Here is a 14,489-nt window from a genome sequence, read left to right as displayed (position 1 = left end):
GTATTTATTTCTCCATAAAAGAGGACATCTTATTCTACCTTTCCTCTGCAATCGTACGGACAAAAATTGATGCATCTTTTTTACATCAGGAGGATTGGAGGATGTTCGTTTAAGGTGACTGACTGGATGAACGTTCGTTGTAGGTAATGCTGACCTACAAGGTAACGAAGGAGATATACAACATCGGGGGACATTTTGTAACGAATTAGGCCAATTTGGTTGCAGGTTCTTCTACCACTTGCTTAACCTCCTACGAGCGGGAAAGCCCTGTTTTCATTCGCGTCCGACCGCTTCAGTAATAGCTGATTTCCTGGCACAATAGGATGCTGTAGAGGTGGTAAGGGTTAACGGGATATATCTCTGCCAGGTCGGTAATCCGGTAAAGGCTGTGGCAATGGCACACCGGCTCCAGGAGAACCCAACCGTAATGGCGAAGGCGACATTAGGTCATGGAGGTCCGTAAACCCAAGACCACCTAAAAGTGACGGATCGAGCGTCTGGCCGTGCGGGATAGAGCATCCTTGAAACCAAAAATTGGGAAGAGAGTGTTTTTGTAGAGGCGCATACTTCTCGAAGAAAGAAAGATCCGGGAAGGAATCAAGTAGGTGTTCCTCAGAAGGGGATGCAGAATGTGGCGGTGAAGTGGGGCCGTTGGCATAGCTGTCAGGTGCAGAGGGAGAGACTACGGTATGGGGATCGCTGTAATGATTGTCTTCGAGGTGCATATCATTGCTGAAATCAACGTCGATATGGGGTTGGGGAGAAAGCGAGTCCTTTTCATGATGGATGGGTATAGCTTTTTGCTTGCCTCTAGCCTTTGCAGACATGAGAGGTGGCGGAGGCGTCGCGGTGGGCTGGATATCGACATCCAGTTCCAAGCCAGATCTGGTGTCGTGCCACTCCATACGATCCGATTCGGAATTATGTCGGCATGTCGAGCGGGTCCTGGGACGCAAATTTACAGACACGACCTCAGAGTCAGTGACATACTCGTCATCCTGCGTAGAGTAGTTATCGGAATCCTCGGTGACACTCGCCTTCTCGTCGACATCTGAACTCCTCGGGCGCACCTCCCGTACTTGATACCTCTTTGGTTTCTTTTTAGGAGGGAACGATCCCATGCTGTCGATTGAGAGTCGACGCCGTTTTCTGGGTGATGGTATCACTTCGAATTCTTGACTTTTACTCCGCCGGGTAGCGGCGTCATCAGAACTGTGGCTTGGACCCCGTCGAGGTTTGGTTGCCAATGGACTTAGGCTACCGCTGAAGGGCTTGTTCACAAGCATTGCCCCATCTGCTTGATACGTGGCTCGAATGTGCTCGTGCCGTTGGATGAGGCCGGCTTTGGATTTTCCGGGACTCTTGGCTTTCGCAAAATTTGAACTTGCACGATTGGGAAAACGCAATGTTCTGTATTCGGATTTATCGTGAGGCAAAGGTGGGACGCTGATATGAGACATGCAGACCCGACGACCTTTTGAAGGAGGGAAAAATCCAAGGCGTGACTCGAGGAGTGCCAAATACGACATTTCTGGAGCGAAATTTGCGCGTGCGCGTTGGAATTTAGACATTGGAATAGGCGAAAGGTCAACATTTTCATTGAACGAGACCGATATCTGGTGCAAGATGAGAATGCGATATCGAGTACAGTTGCAGAAGGACGCATACAGCAGGCTTATCTGTAGACGTTTTAACCGGCAACGGTGATGATGACTTGTCCTGTTCGAAGCAAGATTGCTCTAGCATCATATCACAGAATTCAACAACAAGGTACCTGAGGCTGAACAAGGAATGCAACTTCTTCCTGACTCTTATCATCCCATGGTGTCTCTTCTTCAAATAATCCATAGTCTCCTAAAGGAAAACCTGGCTCGGTGGTAAGGTTTGTTGATATTGGTTCGTCCATCGTTGGTCCGATCCGTGGCGCAGGCGCGTAGTCCTAAAACATGGCCTGAGCTCAACCCGTCGGTAGAACCAAATCGAGGCAATACCGTTGTGTATAAAAATGAAGGGGAGCTCGAGGAATGTAAAGGCGACATTGGTGCTCGCGCTGTTTATTCGACTGCATTTAGGCAACGTGAGACCAACATCAAAGTAATACTCGAAGTGACAAGTACCTTTCATCATTGGCATTCCACTCAAACTTAGGATTTACAATAAATCGAGAATCAAGTCTGGAGTCAATGCTCAGCGCTCAGCGCTAGCCATCGGCAACTGTAGGTCGAGTTGGATGATTATGGTTGAGTTGGTTCGGCCGCGGTCACGCGTTACTCGGACACCCACCCGGTCCGAAAGACGCGTTCATGCCGGCTTTGATTTCAAACGACTTTTCCAACAACAACTCAAAGAGCCGCCAGTAACTTGTGAAAACCCCCAACCAGTATGGGCCTTACAAGAAATTAAGCGCGTGACAATAAGTGAAGTGTTTTGTGCGCCCTTTCTGTATCAAATTACATATAGTTCAATCAGTCGCGACTCACGAGAGGCTATCGCTACTCTCATCATCATCATATTTATCTAGCAATGACAGTTGAGGACTTTTCTCTACTTCCCCTTCTACAGTTGGTGTCTTCAGAAAAGAACGCTCCCTCCGAATCCGCTCGGATTCTTTAGTCAGGGAATGTTCAAAATTATTAACTTCCACGGTCACTATGGATATTCGTGGTTAGCGCTACCAAAGGGATGATGAATTCCACATCACGTATGTAAATCGCCAGCCGATACAAAACTAAATCTATCGAGGGAAATTGGCTTAGTATCTAGCTTCAAATAAATAGAACGCACAGGTTACCGTATGGCACACCGACCGATACCTCCTTGCTCACACTTCCTCGGAACCAGCTTGCAGGATCAAATACGTGGGCATCTTATCCCCACGCATTCTCATTCCTTTTCGTTCGCATATTAGTAGATTCACGATTCACGACGCGTGTCACCAGGGTTCCCACCTATTACAGCCGGCGATTGATGTGATGATAGACATCCAATTATCTGAAGATTACTAGCAGAATACGCATAGAATATATAGCGGTCGGGGTATGTCGGGGTATGCCATCAGTCAGTCACCAGATCTAAGCGTCATCATGACTTGAGTGACCAATATACGACGTTCCGAGTTTGTTAGCGCACCATCAAAACCGAGTACAGGAATATAGTCGTATATGCATCTGTATGTAGCTTGCATCGGCACGGTAGAGTATAAATATGAACAGCGTGTCACCTGCGTGCTTCGTACTAAAATTGTGGTATCAATAGACGATAGAAACGTTTGAGATTGATACGCTTCGCTTCCCGAACCGATACAAAAAACTGGACTCATGAGACAAGGGGAAAAAATCAGGACACGTACGAGCGGCAGTGGCAGACCAAGACGCAGCATAGGACGCGTAATGAGGGACGTGCACGCGGAGGTGACGGAACAAAGCAAGAGTCGACGCGTAAGCCAAGAAAGCTAAAAATAGGATAACGAGTTATAGAGCTGGAGGGCGAAATAGAATTGGCTTTCCATTTTACTAGCTTGGAACGAGCGAGACCGATTCTACAACAGTCAGCGATAACCCTGATCATCGTACAGCACCGTCCAAGGTGCAATTTCACTGTTCAACCTGAGCATGCGCCAGAATGGGACAAACAGTGAGTACTTCTTTATCTGAGATTACACCTAGCATTCGTGCTGCAATGTCCAAAAAGCTATTATTGACATGTGAGAACACCGACCCTCCGGGCCTTGACAAAGAAATTCAGCGCGTGAATAGTAAAAATACATACAGCTCTTTCATACAGAGCTCGAATTTCAGTCGCGAGAGGCAACCGCTACCCTCAGTGGAAGTTGAGAACCTTTCTCCACCTCACCCTCCACAGTAGGTGCCATTACACCGCAAGGCTCCCTCCTAATCCGCTCGGATTGCTTGGTCAAAGAAAATTCAACGTTGTTGACAACTTCCACAATAAATGCGTGGAGTTCAAGGACACTATGAATTTTCACAGTTAGTCCAACCAAAGAGATTATGAACGTGCGTCGCGTACGCAAATCGCCAACCGATACAAGACCTGAGTCCTCCAGAAAAACTGAACCTATCACAGGAAATTTAGCATAGTATCCAGCTTCAAGTCGAAGATAAAACGCACAAGTTCCCGTAGACACCAACAGGTACTTCCTTACTCATATTGCTTCGGAACCACCGCGCAGGATCGAAGACGTGTGCATCTTCTCCCCACACACTCTTGTTCCTTTTCATATATTTAGCAAATATCACAACGCACCTCACGAGTAGCTCCTACCTATTATAGCTTGCGATCGACGCGATGACAAACGTGCCCTTCGATATGGGTATCTCTTTCACTACCTTTCCTGTCGTCAAAGTCACGGGCTTATTCAAAGGGATAACGTCGTCTTGAGCTGCCATTCTGGATATATTATAAATGATGGGATGGAATCGAAGCACCTCCTATGAAACGTTGAGTCCATGATCATAGAAAAGGACTATAAGCTACTGACCTTTACCACAGCAGTCAGATAAGGCATACTATCCAGGTCCTGCACGGAGAACTCAGTATCACCCCGAGCAAAAATTACTCTTTCTTTCTCCCTGATCTCAGTCCTTAGCTGGTCTTGTACTTCGGGGTGTCTCGCAAGTTCGAAAAATGTCCAGGAGAGCGTGTTGGCAGTCGTTTCGTGGCCGGCAAACATGATAGTGCTGCGAGTTGTAAGATCAGTGATGATGCTCGGATTCGGATATGGTACGTACTTCATCTGACCGAGCAACTCTTCCTCACTAAGTCGCGTCTTTGGGTTTTCCGAAACATTTGCCTTCACTAGGTACAGATTGAGCCCATGAAAAGAAGCAAGCCGAAAGGAGGAAGCATACCTAACAAACTCATGATATCCCTCTTAGGTTTGTCCGCAGCAAGAGCTTCGTATTTTTCATTCAGCAACTGTTTTGCAACCTGGCGGGTCAAGTCATGGGACAGTCTGAGGTGCTCCAGTCGTTTGATCGGTGCCTTCTCAACCATAAGTCGTACAAACCATCTAGGCAGCCAATCCATTAGACACAACGATAGGGTAACATTGTTGGTAGGTACGCCAAAAGTATCAAACCTGGAAAGTCGATTCGTCATTAGAATAATGGGTAAGCAAAAATTGAAGAAAGCTAACAGCATGTTTGTGTATGCGACAGTCAGAGGTTTGGACGAGTGGTCGAGGGCTCCAAACTGATAATCGAATGCGGCTAGGACTGTTGTTGGGCGGGAAAAACAAACGTGAGCGTAGGTAACGTACCTTCGCCAATCGCATCCAATGTTGCACGCGATGTCCAGGAAGGAACGTCAATAACGGCAGACTGTTCATCAGTCGTGGAGATCATTTCCTTCCACTTTGACGCCATCTTCAAACAAACGGATCCGGAATGTTCAGCAATTTGTACCACAATATAATATTATACATATTTACCTTCCCAGCACACGTGAAAAACACCGGTACGTAGAATTTCGCTTCGGGTCCTCCAAAACCTGGTAGGAGAACTTTACGATGTCTCTTATGGTCCTCGCCTGAGCAAACCAAATAGGCAAATACATTAGCACGCAGAGACCGCAAATTTTGACGGCAGACCTTCAGCAAAGAGAATTCCGGTCCCATTAAGCAGCCGTCCAATCTCCTTACGACCTGGGGGTTTGATATATCTGTAGCCGCTAGTCTGATAAATATGCTGAAGGGCTTTGGGATCGGAGACAAGGAGACGATCCTCCTACACGATAATACCATTAACAACTGCCTGAGTGGTCAAAGGAAGATCGCTTACTCCCAAAGGTGCTCGGAGTCGGATGACGTCGCCATACTGCGCTTGCCATTTGAAGTCGCTCTAAGTGCAGAGTAAATCACAAACGAGGTTAGCTGGGATTGATCAAATTACTTCTCCTGCTTCGCCTTTGACCAATTCTGGCAAGTTTCCTATTCGAAGCTAAGAAACAGCCAGTGAATACGGTAGGGAAAACGTACCGTAAAGCCAAGACTTCCATTGCGGTCCAGGAACAGTCGCAATCGATATGTGTTTAAGTCGCTTGTATACAAGGTACACTGCGGTGAGCAAACAGAAAGACGACAGAGTGAGGAGCAGTGCCATGATTAGGACTTAGGCCTTCAAGGCTACACTGCACACACAATATATAGCGGTTCGGTAACCGATCACCGGATCGAAGCCATCCCGTTGTGAATCGAGTCAGCAATGAATGCATGAAGCGTGGGTTGGGTATCCGCAAAAAATTACGAGAAAAGGCCCACTATGGCAATGCTCTCTAAGCCACGAAGCCTGCGATAGAGGAATTAGGTAGTAACAATACGAAGCGACTCCGATGTTATGACATCTGCACTGGACTGCGCTGGGTGAAATGAATTGTACAGTAATGCCTATTCTTGTCAACGAACCGTGTTACCGAACAATAGAAGACTTGAACGTCAAATGCGCTGACACAAGAACTATGATTGGATTCAATCGCAAGAGATGCCTTTAAATAAAGGTTCGGGATGTTCAATTACTTACTTGACAAGTGAGGGCATCGGTGGTGCCTATGATTTGAAGTCCAGCAAAGAGTTCAAGTGAACAGAGAAATGCGGACAAATCCATGGGAATGTCAAACCCAGGTGACAGCAACGTACAAAACCGTGAGGAGCTCGGAGAAGAACTGAGCAGGTGATTACCTTGCCGATCAAGGTCTCTCTGTAGCCTGCCAGGGTTTCGCTCGTGGTTGCAGAAATTGGAACTCCGACTAGATGCCAGTGCCGAATCTCCATTCAAGGGTCACAAATAGTCACTTGTAGACAGACTACATACACGACTACGGTAGGACTGTCAAGGTTGTAGTGAGTGTATGAGACGCGATCTGTGAGGTCTCCAGATATAGACTTTTGTGAGAACTGATATACTCGCGTGGACTATTACTGGTTTCCTAATAAAAACACGATAGAAAATCAAAATGAGAAACTGATAAGTGGTCGAACAACATTATAGTACAGTGGACAGCAAACATGGAAAGCATGATACGAGCTACAGTATACATATCGTATAAGAGCGACAACATATATATGACCAAACTATAACCTGATAACTTTCGCACCAACCGGCGTCGATCACAAGATTCAACGGACCCTGTGGCGGGACCGTGCACAGCCAATTAATCTAGCACCACCTTTCAGTTGCTGGCGGTTCAACTACTTGCTCCTTTTCAACTGAGCTACGCGCAATAGGCAGATACGAAGCATGTGTGGAAAACACTGGTACATAAAATTTGGCTTCAGGAGCACTGAAACCAGGTAGGAGAACTTTATGATGTCTCTTGAGGACCTCGCCTACGTAAATGAGGATATAAACGAGTGTAGATACTAGACCTTAATCATCTTGATAGCAGACCTACAACAGAAAGAATTCCTAACCCAATAACTAATCATCCAATTTCCTTAGGCCCGGTGGTTTGATAACCCTATAACCGCTAGTCTGGTATATATACTGAAGTGCTTTAGGATCAGAAACCAAGAGACGATCTTCCTGCATGATGATGTGACTGTTAGCAACTTGACAGGTAGCCAGAGCAATATCGTTTACTTCAACAATGTCGCTATACTGGTCTTGCCATTTGAAGTCGACCTAAAAGCAACGTAAACTACAAGAGGAACTATTCATAAGTTGATAGGTTTACTTCTGCTGCCTCGCCTTTGAGAAGTTTCCTTTTGAAATATGAAAAACAGCAAGAGGGCGCGGTACGTTAAAAATGTACCATAGAGCCAAGATTCCCATTGTGGTCCAGGAACATTTGCAGCCGATATGCGTGTCAGTCGCTTGTATACAAGAAATGCTGCAATTGACAGACAGAAAGATGTCAGAAAGAGGAGTGAAATCAGGATCAGGATCTAGTTATCTCAAGAGTACTAGCAGAACGCGCATAGGATATATAACGGTCGAGGTACGTCAGCCAGTCACCAGATCTAAGCGTCATCATGACTCCAGTCGAGACTCGAGTGACCAATGGATGAGGTTCCGAGTTGTTAGCCACCATCAAAACTTAGTACACTGGGAATAGTCGCATATGCATGTATGTAGCTTGCTTAAGTGTCAGAAACAGCGTGTCACCTGCGCGCTTCGAACTGAATTGTGCTACCAACGGACGATGGAAACACGCTAATAGTACGCACGTCGCTTCCCGAACCGATAGAAAAAACGAGACTCACGAGACGTGGAGAAAAAAGCAGGACACGTACAGCGGCAGTGGCAGGCCAAGACACGACATAGGACACGTAATGAGGGAAGTGCACACGGAGGTGACGGAACAAAGCGAGAGTCGACGCGTAAGCCGGCATAAAGCCAGGAAAGCTAAAAATAGGACAACAAGTCCGGGGGGCGAAATAGAATCGGCTTTCCACTTTACTAGCTTGGAATGGGCAAGACCGACTCTGCAAGAGTCAGTGATGACTTGTGATTAAATTACATCAGATCTGAAGACTGATCATCGTACAGTACTGTTGGAACGATTTCACTGTTCAGCCCGAGCATGTACCAGAAATGAGAACAGGTCCTCCAGAGAGGGAATACTCCATTATCTGAGATTACACCTAGTAGCATTCGTGGCACAATATCCACCGGCAAAGAGCTACCATTGTCCTATGAAAACACCGACCCTCTGGGACTTGACAAGAAATTCAGCACGTTAACAAAAATATATATAGCTCTTTCGTATACGATTCAAAGTTCAGTCTCGAGAAGCAGCCGTTACTCGCAATGGTAGCTGTGAACCTTTCTCTACCTCGCCCTCAACGGACGGCACCATTACACCGCAAGCCTCCCTCCGAATCCGTTCGGATTGCTTGGTCAAAGAAAATTCAAAGTTGTTGACAACCTCCACAATAAATGCGTGGAGTTCAAGGACACTAGGAATTTTCACAGTTAGGCCTTGAACCAAAGAGATTAAAATTACATCGCATACGCGAATCGCCATCCAATACAAGATCTGAGTCCTCCAGCAAAGCTGAACCTATCACGGGAAAGTCAGCATAGTATCCAGCTTCAAGTCGAAAATAAAACGCACAAGTTCCCGTAGACACCAACCGATACTTCCTTACTCATACTGCCTCGGAACCACCGCGCGGGGTCGAAGACGTGCGCATCTTCTCCCCACACGCTCTTGTTCCTTTTCATATATTTAGCAATATCACAAGACACCTCACGAGTAGCCCCTACCTATTATAGCCGGCGATAGACGCGATGATATATGTTCCCTTGGATATGGGTATCTCTTTCACCACCTTTCCTGTCGTCAAAGTCACGGGCTTATTCAAAGGGATAACGTCGTCTTGAGCTGCCATTCTGGATATATTGTAAACGATGGGATGGAATCGAAGCACCTCCTATGAAACGTTGAGTCCATGATCATAGAAAAGGACTATAAGCTACTGACCTTCACCACAGCAGTCAGATAAGGCATACTATCCAGGTCCTGCACGGAGAACTCAGTATCACCCCGAGCAAAAATTACTCTTTCTTTCTCCCTGATCTCGGCCCTCAGCTGGTCTTGTACTTCGGGGTGTCTCGCAAGTTCGAAAAATGTCCAGGAGAGCGTGTTGGCAGTCGTTTCGTGGCCGGCAAACATGATAGTGCTGCGAGTTGTAAGATTAGTGATGATGCTCGGATTCGGATATGGTACGTACTTCATCTGACCGAGCAACTCTTCCTCACTAAGTCGCGTCTTTGGGTTTTCCGAAACATTTGCCTTCACTAGGTACAAATTGAGCGCACGAAAAGAAGCAAGCCGAAAGGAGGAAGCATACCTAACAAACTCATGATATCCCTCTTAGGTTTGTCCGCAGCAAGGGCTTCGTATTTTTCATTCAGCAACTGTTTTGCAACCTGGCGGGTCAAGTCATGGGACAGTCTGAGGTGCTCCAGTCGTTTGATCGGTGCCTTCTCAACCATAAGTCGTACAAACCATCTGGGCAGCCATTCCGTCAGACATAACGATAGGGTAACATTGTTGGTAGGTGCGCCAAGAGTATCAAAGCTGGAAAGTTGATTCGTCATTAGAATAATGGGTAATGAAAAAATTTAAGAAATCTAACAGAATGTTTGTGTATGCGACAGTTAGAGGTTTGGACGAGTGGTCGAGGGCTCCAAACTGATAATCGAATGCGGCTAGGACTGTTGTTGGGCGTGAAAGAAAAGGTATGAGTGTAGGTAACGTACCTTCGCCAATCGCATCCAATGTTGCACGCGATGTCCAGGAAGGAACGTCGATAACAGTAGACTGTTCGTCAGTCATGGAGATCAATTCTTTCCACTTTGACGCCATCTTCAAACAAATGGAATGTTCAGCAATCTGTACCACAGTATAATATTATACATATTTACCTTCCCAGCATACGTGAAAAACGCCGGCACGTAGAATTTTGCCTCGGGTCCTCCAAAACCTGGTAGGAGAACTTTACGATGCCTCTTATGATCCTCGCCTGAGCAAACCGAAAAGATTAGCACGCAGAGACCACAAATTTTGACGGCAGACCTTCAGCAGAGAGAATTCCGGTCCCGTGAAGCAGCCGTCCAAGCTCCTTACGACCTGGGGGTTTGAGATATCTGTAGCCAGTAGTCTGGTATATATACTGAAGGGCTTTGGGATCGGAGACAAGGAGACGATCTTCCTACACGATAATACCATTAGTAACTGCCCATGTGGTCAAAGGAAGATCGCTTACTCCCAAAGGTGCTCGGACTCGGATGATGTCGCCATACTGGGCTTGCCATTTGAAGTCGCTCTAAGTGCAGTGAAATCACAAACGAGGTTAGCTGGGATTGATCAAATTACTTCTCCTGCTTCGCCTTTGACCAATTCTGGCAAGTTTCCTATTCGAAGCTAAGAAACAGCCAGTGAATACGGTAGGGAAAACGTACCGTAAAGCCAAGACTTCCATTGCGGTCCAGGAACAGTCGCAATCGATATGTGTTTAAGTCGCTTGTATACAAGGTACACTGCGGTGAGCAAACAGAAAGACGACAGAGTGAGGAGCAGTGCCATGATCAGGACTTGGGCCTTCAAGATTAAACTGCGCGTAGAATATATAGCGGTCCAGTAACGGATCACCGGATCCAAGCCATCCCACTGTGAATCGTCAGCCATGCAGGGTTGGGAATCCGCCAAAAGTTACGAGAAAAGGCTCGCTATGGCAACGCTCTCTATGTCACGGAACATCGAAGCTGGCGAGGAATTAGGTGGTTGTAAAAATACGAAGGTACTCCGATATTATAACGTCTGCACTGGACTGCCTGGGTGAACTGAAGTGTACAGTAATGCATATTCTTGTCAACGACCCGTGTTACCGAAGAATGGAAAACTTGAACGTCAAACGCGCTGACACAAGACATCTGAATCCAATCATAGTTCTTTAAGGGTTGCGGATGTTCAAAGTTCAATTTCTTGACAAGTGGGGGAATCGGTGGTCCCGATGGTTTGGAGTCTAGCAAAGAGTTTAAGTGAACAGAGCAATACGGACAGGTCCATGGGAATGTCGAACAGCAATGTACAGAACGGAGAGGACTCAGAAGAAGAACCGAGCAGATGATACAAATAGGCGACTAATAGGCGACATCTAATTCCAGACCGGCATCAACATCACGTGTCGTAAAGTGACATGCAACACTATTCCACATCGGACCTTAGGCCTGATGGGTGGAGTCGTTTGCGTCCCTTCCTCTTTCTCGGAACCGTTCGTCCATTTCATCACTCAGACAACGACAATACGCCTCTCCGCCCAGCCTAATGCATCTTGAAATTATGTATCATTAGCCTATGTAAAATTAAATGTTCAATCGCGAGAAGCAACCGCTACTCTCAGTGGAAGTTGTGAACCCTTCTCCACCTCGCCTTCCACGGTCGGTGTCATAATGCCACAAGCCTCCCGCCGAATCCGCTCCGACTCTTTAGTCAACGAAAATTCAAAATTATTGATAACTTCAGTGATAAATGCATGGAGTTCAAGGACACTATGGATTTCCAGTTAGTGTGGACAAAAGAGACATAATTAACACTGCGCACGCGAATCGCCAGCCGATACAAGACCTGAGTCCTCCAGCAAAATTGAACCTACGGCAGGAAAGTCAGCGTAGTACTTTCACAACTGAAGCTAGATCGCACAAGTTCCCGTAGACGCCAACTGACACTTCCTTACTCATATTTCCTTGGAACCACCGCGTGGGATCGAAAACATGGGCATCTTCTCCCCACACATCCTTGTTTCTTTTTTTATTCGTTTAATCAGCGATTATGACAACGCACGTCTTAGATAAAGGCTCCCACCTATTATAGCCGGTGATCGATGCAGTGATAGTTATTCCCTTAGGTATAGGTATCTCTTGTACCACTTTGCCCGTGGTGAGGGTCACGGGTTTGCTCAAAGGAAGCACGTCGTCCCGAGTTGCCGACCTTTCAATATTATAGACGACAGGATGGAAGCGAAGCACCTCCTATGCAAAGGTGAGCTCGAAATCATGAGTGAGGTTTAACGCCTGTGAGCTAACCTTCACCACAGCAGTCAGATAAGACATGCTATCCAGATCCTGTACGGAGAACTCGGTATCACCGCGCTTGAAGATTGCTTTTTCTTTCTCTCTGATCTCCGCTCTTAGGCGGTCTTGAACGTCAGGGCGTCTCGCGAGTTCAAGGAACGTCCACGAGAGTGTATTAGCAGTCGTTTCGTGACCGGCAAACATGATCGTGCTGTGTTCAGGATCAACGACTAGACACCAGCCAGGACATTACACCTACTTCATCTGGCCAAGAAGTTCTTCATCGTCGAGTTGTGTCTTCGGGTTTTCGGAAACATTCGCTTTCACTATCATAGTACAGGTAAGGCACGTGGAAACAAGCAAGTCGGAAAGAAGAAGCGTACCCAACAAACTCATGATGTCCCTCTTAGGTTTGTCCGCGGCAAGTGCCTCGTATTTCTCATTCACCAGCTGCTTTGCGACCTGGCGGGTTAATTCTCGCGTCTTTCTGACATGCTCCAGTCGATCGATTGGCGCCTTCTCAATCATAAATCGAATAAACCAGTTAGGCAACCAATCCATCAGACACATCGATAGGGTGCTGTTGTCGGTAGGCACGGCAAAAGTATCAAATCTAGAAAGCGGATTCATCGTTAGAACAAAGGGTCGTCGTAATCAAAAATTTGAGAAAGCTAACAGCATGTTTGTATATGCGACAGTCAGAGGATTTTCCAGGTTGTCGAGAGCGCCAAACTGATAATCAAACGCCGCTACGACTGTTGTTAAACACGGAAAGGGAAAGAAAATATGAGTACAAATAACGTACCCACGCCGATGGCATCCAATGTTGCATGCGACGTCCATAAAGGGACGTTGATAATGACAGACTGTTCGTCAGTTGTGGAGATCAGCTCCTTCCACTTCGACCCCATCTTCAAACAAACCCAGACAAATTAATGGAGAACTCATTCATAAATAGATATAATTTACCTTGCTAGCATGTGCGAAAAACACTGGTACATAGTATTTCGCCTCAGGCCCCCCAAAACCTGGTAGGAGAACTTTACGGTGTCTCTTATGGTCATCGCCTGTGTAGACCAAAGGTGGTTAGCATGCAAATACGGTAGGTTTTCGATAGCTGATAGCAGACCTTCTGCTAAGAGTATTCCGTTTCCTGTGAGTAGTCGTCCGAGCTCCTTACGACCTGGGGGTTTGATGAATCTATAACCGCTAGTTTGATATATATACTGAAGGGCTTTGGGATCGGAAACCAGGAGACGGTCTTCCTGCAGGACGACATCATCACCTGCCGTCAGCACCTGGACCTAATTATCAGAAGGCGACTTACTCCCAATGGTGCTCGGACTCGAATGATGTCGCCATATTGGGCTTGCCATTTAAAGTCGACCTAATCGCGGCGTAAATTCCAAGACGAACGAGTCGAGATATATAGATTCACTTCTCCTGCCTCGCCTTTACGATGTTCAGACAAGTTTCCTACACGACCATGAGAACACATTGGAAATGCAACATGTAGTCAACGCACCATATACCCAAGACTTCCATTGTGGCCCTGGAACACTGGCAATCGAAATACGTTTGAATCGTTTGTATACAAGATATGTCGCACTGAGCAGGCAGATATAAGACAAGGTGAGGAATAAAGCCATGATTAGAACCTCCGAGCTCAAAGACTGGCATTTATAGCAGCCTAATGTACCCGATCACCGCACTGGAATCATTCACACGATTAGGATTCCCGGCCGTACACCAGGCTGGTACAGTAATTGAGTATACGTTGCGTAGGCGGACCCACAACGGAAATCTTCAAGTTTGTCGGTTAATTAGACAACCAAAGCCAGTCCCGAAGCCGCAAGTTAGGCCAAAGCTGGTAACGTTCGAGTAAAACACTATTATGAGATTAGCGCATTTCTACTGAATTTACAGCAGTTGGCCTGTGTTACCGATAGACCT

At 46.5% G+C, this 14,489-nt stretch overlaps 5 protein-coding genes across 5 annotated transcripts; all 5 read right to left on the bottom strand.

Moving 5' to 3' along the window:
* Nucleotides 1-87: 87 nt before the first annotated feature.
* On the bottom strand, nt 88-2,251 carry EV420DRAFT_1525173 (uncharacterized protein). Its single transcript, XM_060472366.1, has 5 exons — nt 2,118-2,251; nt 1,992-2,062; nt 1,775-1,939; nt 1,669-1,719; nt 88-1,616 (listed from the first exon to the last, which is right to left on the bottom strand). Exons 2-5 carry the CDS (start codon nt 2,037-2,039, stop codon nt 345-347), a joined length of 1,536 nt encoding a protein of 511 aa, XP_060334104.1. The 5' UTR covers nt 2,040-2,062; nt 2,118-2,251; the 3' UTR covers nt 88-344.
* A 1,100-nt stretch (nt 2,252-3,351) lies between these two features.
* On the bottom strand, nt 3,352-6,257 carry EV420DRAFT_1525163 (cytochrome P450). The gene is made up of 15 exons (XM_060472365.1): nt 5,996-6,257; nt 5,910-5,947; nt 5,799-5,858; nt 5,609-5,744; nt 5,450-5,547; nt 5,279-5,384; nt 5,156-5,228; nt 4,869-5,098; nt 4,749-4,815; nt 4,499-4,697; nt 4,282-4,448; nt 4,129-4,230; nt 4,027-4,074; nt 3,512-3,971; nt 3,352-3,428 (listed from the first exon to the last, which is right to left on the bottom strand). Exons 1-14 carry the CDS (start codon nt 6,117-6,119, stop codon nt 3,794-3,796), a joined length of 1,626 nt encoding a protein of 541 aa, XP_060334103.1. The 5' UTR covers nt 6,120-6,257; the 3' UTR covers nt 3,352-3,428; nt 3,512-3,793.
* Nucleotides 6,258-7,326: 1,069 nt separating this feature from the next.
* On the bottom strand, nt 7,327-8,273 carry EV420DRAFT_1190859 (uncharacterized protein). Its single transcript, XM_060466293.1, has 5 exons — nt 8,249-8,273; nt 7,768-7,845; nt 7,690-7,717; nt 7,404-7,637; nt 7,327-7,342 (listed from the first exon to the last, which is right to left on the bottom strand). Exons 2-4 carry the CDS (start codon nt 7,785-7,787, stop codon nt 7,434-7,436), a joined length of 252 nt encoding a protein of 83 aa, XP_060334102.1. The 5' UTR covers nt 7,788-7,845; nt 8,249-8,273; the 3' UTR covers nt 7,327-7,342; nt 7,404-7,433.
* On the bottom strand, nt 8,250-11,143 carry EV420DRAFT_1525147 (cytochrome P450). The gene is given in 18 exon segments (XM_060472364.1): nt 8,250-8,403; nt 8,414-8,460; nt 8,490-8,559; nt 8,574-8,637; nt 8,703-8,914; nt 8,971-9,018; nt 9,073-9,174; nt 9,225-9,391; nt 9,442-9,640; nt 9,692-9,758; nt 9,812-10,041; nt 10,100-10,172; nt 10,224-10,329; nt 10,389-10,486; nt 10,540-10,675; nt 10,730-10,789; nt 10,840-10,877; nt 10,926-11,143. The coding sequence occupies 14 exon segments, from the start codon at nt 11,047-11,049 to the stop codon at nt 8,737-8,739; spliced, it is 1,626 nt and encodes a 541-aa protein (XP_060334101.1). The 5' UTR covers nt 11,050-11,143; the 3' UTR covers nt 8,250-8,403; nt 8,414-8,460; nt 8,490-8,559; nt 8,574-8,637; nt 8,703-8,736.
* Nucleotides 11,144-11,617: 474 nt separating this feature from the next.
* EV420DRAFT_1190710 (cytochrome P450) lies at nt 11,618-14,443 on the bottom strand. Its single transcript, XM_060466292.1, has 14 exons — nt 14,062-14,443; nt 13,975-14,012; nt 13,864-13,923; nt 13,666-13,801; nt 13,506-13,603; nt 13,342-13,447; nt 13,213-13,285; nt 12,920-13,149; nt 12,796-12,862; nt 12,549-12,747; nt 12,328-12,494; nt 12,166-12,267; nt 12,067-12,114; nt 11,618-12,014 (listed from the first exon to the last, which is right to left on the bottom strand). Exons 1-14 carry the CDS (start codon nt 14,183-14,185, stop codon nt 11,837-11,839), a joined length of 1,626 nt encoding a protein of 541 aa, XP_060334100.1. The 5' UTR covers nt 14,186-14,443; the 3' UTR covers nt 11,618-11,836.
* Between the last annotated feature and the right edge of the window lie 46 nt (nt 14,444-14,489).

Source organism: Desarmillaria tabescens (assembly GCF_030435595.1).
Source record: "Desarmillaria tabescens strain CCBAS 213 chromosome Unknown EV420scaffold_9, whole genome shotgun sequence".
Taxonomy (NCBI): domain Eukaryota; kingdom Fungi; phylum Basidiomycota; class Agaricomycetes; order Agaricales; family Physalacriaceae; genus Desarmillaria; species Desarmillaria tabescens.
The sequence above is the reverse complement of the archived record's forward strand: the minus strand, read 5'-3'. Positions and strand labels throughout refer to the sequence as shown.

Coding starts and splice junctions, on each gene's coding strand:
- EV420DRAFT_1525173 (XM_060472366.1), bottom strand. CDS start 2,039: ATGTCGCCTTTACATTCCTCGAGCTCCCCTTCATTTTTATACACAACG. Junction 1,720..1,774: donor CATTCCTTGTTCAGCCTCAG/GTACCTTGTTGT, acceptor TGCTTCGAACAG/GACAAGTCATCATCACCGTT. Junction 1,617..1,668: donor CGTCTACAGATAAGCCTGCT/GTATGCGTCCTT, acceptor ATCTTGCACCAG/ATATCGGTCTCGTTCAATGA.
- EV420DRAFT_1190710 (XM_060466292.1), bottom strand. CDS start 14,185: ATGGCTTTATTCCTCACCTTGTCTTATATCTGCCTGCTCAGTGCGACA. Junction 12,495..12,548: donor ATCTGACTGCTGTGGTGAAG/GTTAGCTCACAG, acceptor ACCTTTGCATAG/GAGGTGCTTCGCTTCCATCC. Junction 12,115..12,165: donor GTTGGCGTCTACGGGAACTT/GTGCGATCTAGC, acceptor TTCCTGCCGTAG/GTTCAATTTTGCTGGAGGAC.
- EV420DRAFT_1525147 (XM_060472364.1), bottom strand. CDS start 11,049: ATGGCACTGCTCCTCACTCTGTCGTCTTTCTGTTTGCTCACCGCAGTG. Junction 10,330..10,388: donor TTTTCACGTATGCTGGGAAG/GTAAATATGTAT, acceptor ATTTGTTTGAAG/ATGGCGTCAAAGTGGAAAGA. Junction 8,915..8,970: donor TGTATTGGATGGCGATTCGC/GTATGCGATGTA, acceptor GAAAATTCCTAG/TGTCCTTGAACTCCACGCAT.
- EV420DRAFT_1525163 (XM_060472365.1), bottom strand. CDS start 6,119: ATGGCACTGCTCCTCACTCTGTCGTCTTTCTGTTTGCTCACCGCAGTG. Junction 5,948..5,995: donor ATGGAAGTCTTGGCTTTACG/GTACGTTTTCCC, acceptor AGCTTCGAATAG/GAAACTTGCCAGAATTGGTC. Junction 5,229..5,278: donor ATTGGATGCGATTGGCGAAG/GTACGTTACCTA, acceptor CAACAGTCCTAG/CCGCATTCGATTATCAGTTT.
- EV420DRAFT_1190859 (XM_060466293.1), bottom strand. CDS start 7,787: ATGGGAATCTTGGCTCTATG. Junction 7,718..7,767: donor ATGGGAATCTTGGCTCTATG/GTACATTTTTAA, acceptor ATATTTCAAAAG/GAAACTTCTCAAAGGCGAGG. Junction 7,638..7,689: donor TCAAAGGCGAGGCAGCAGAA/GTAAACCTATCA, acceptor CGTTGCTTTTAG/GTCGACTTCAAATGGCAAGA.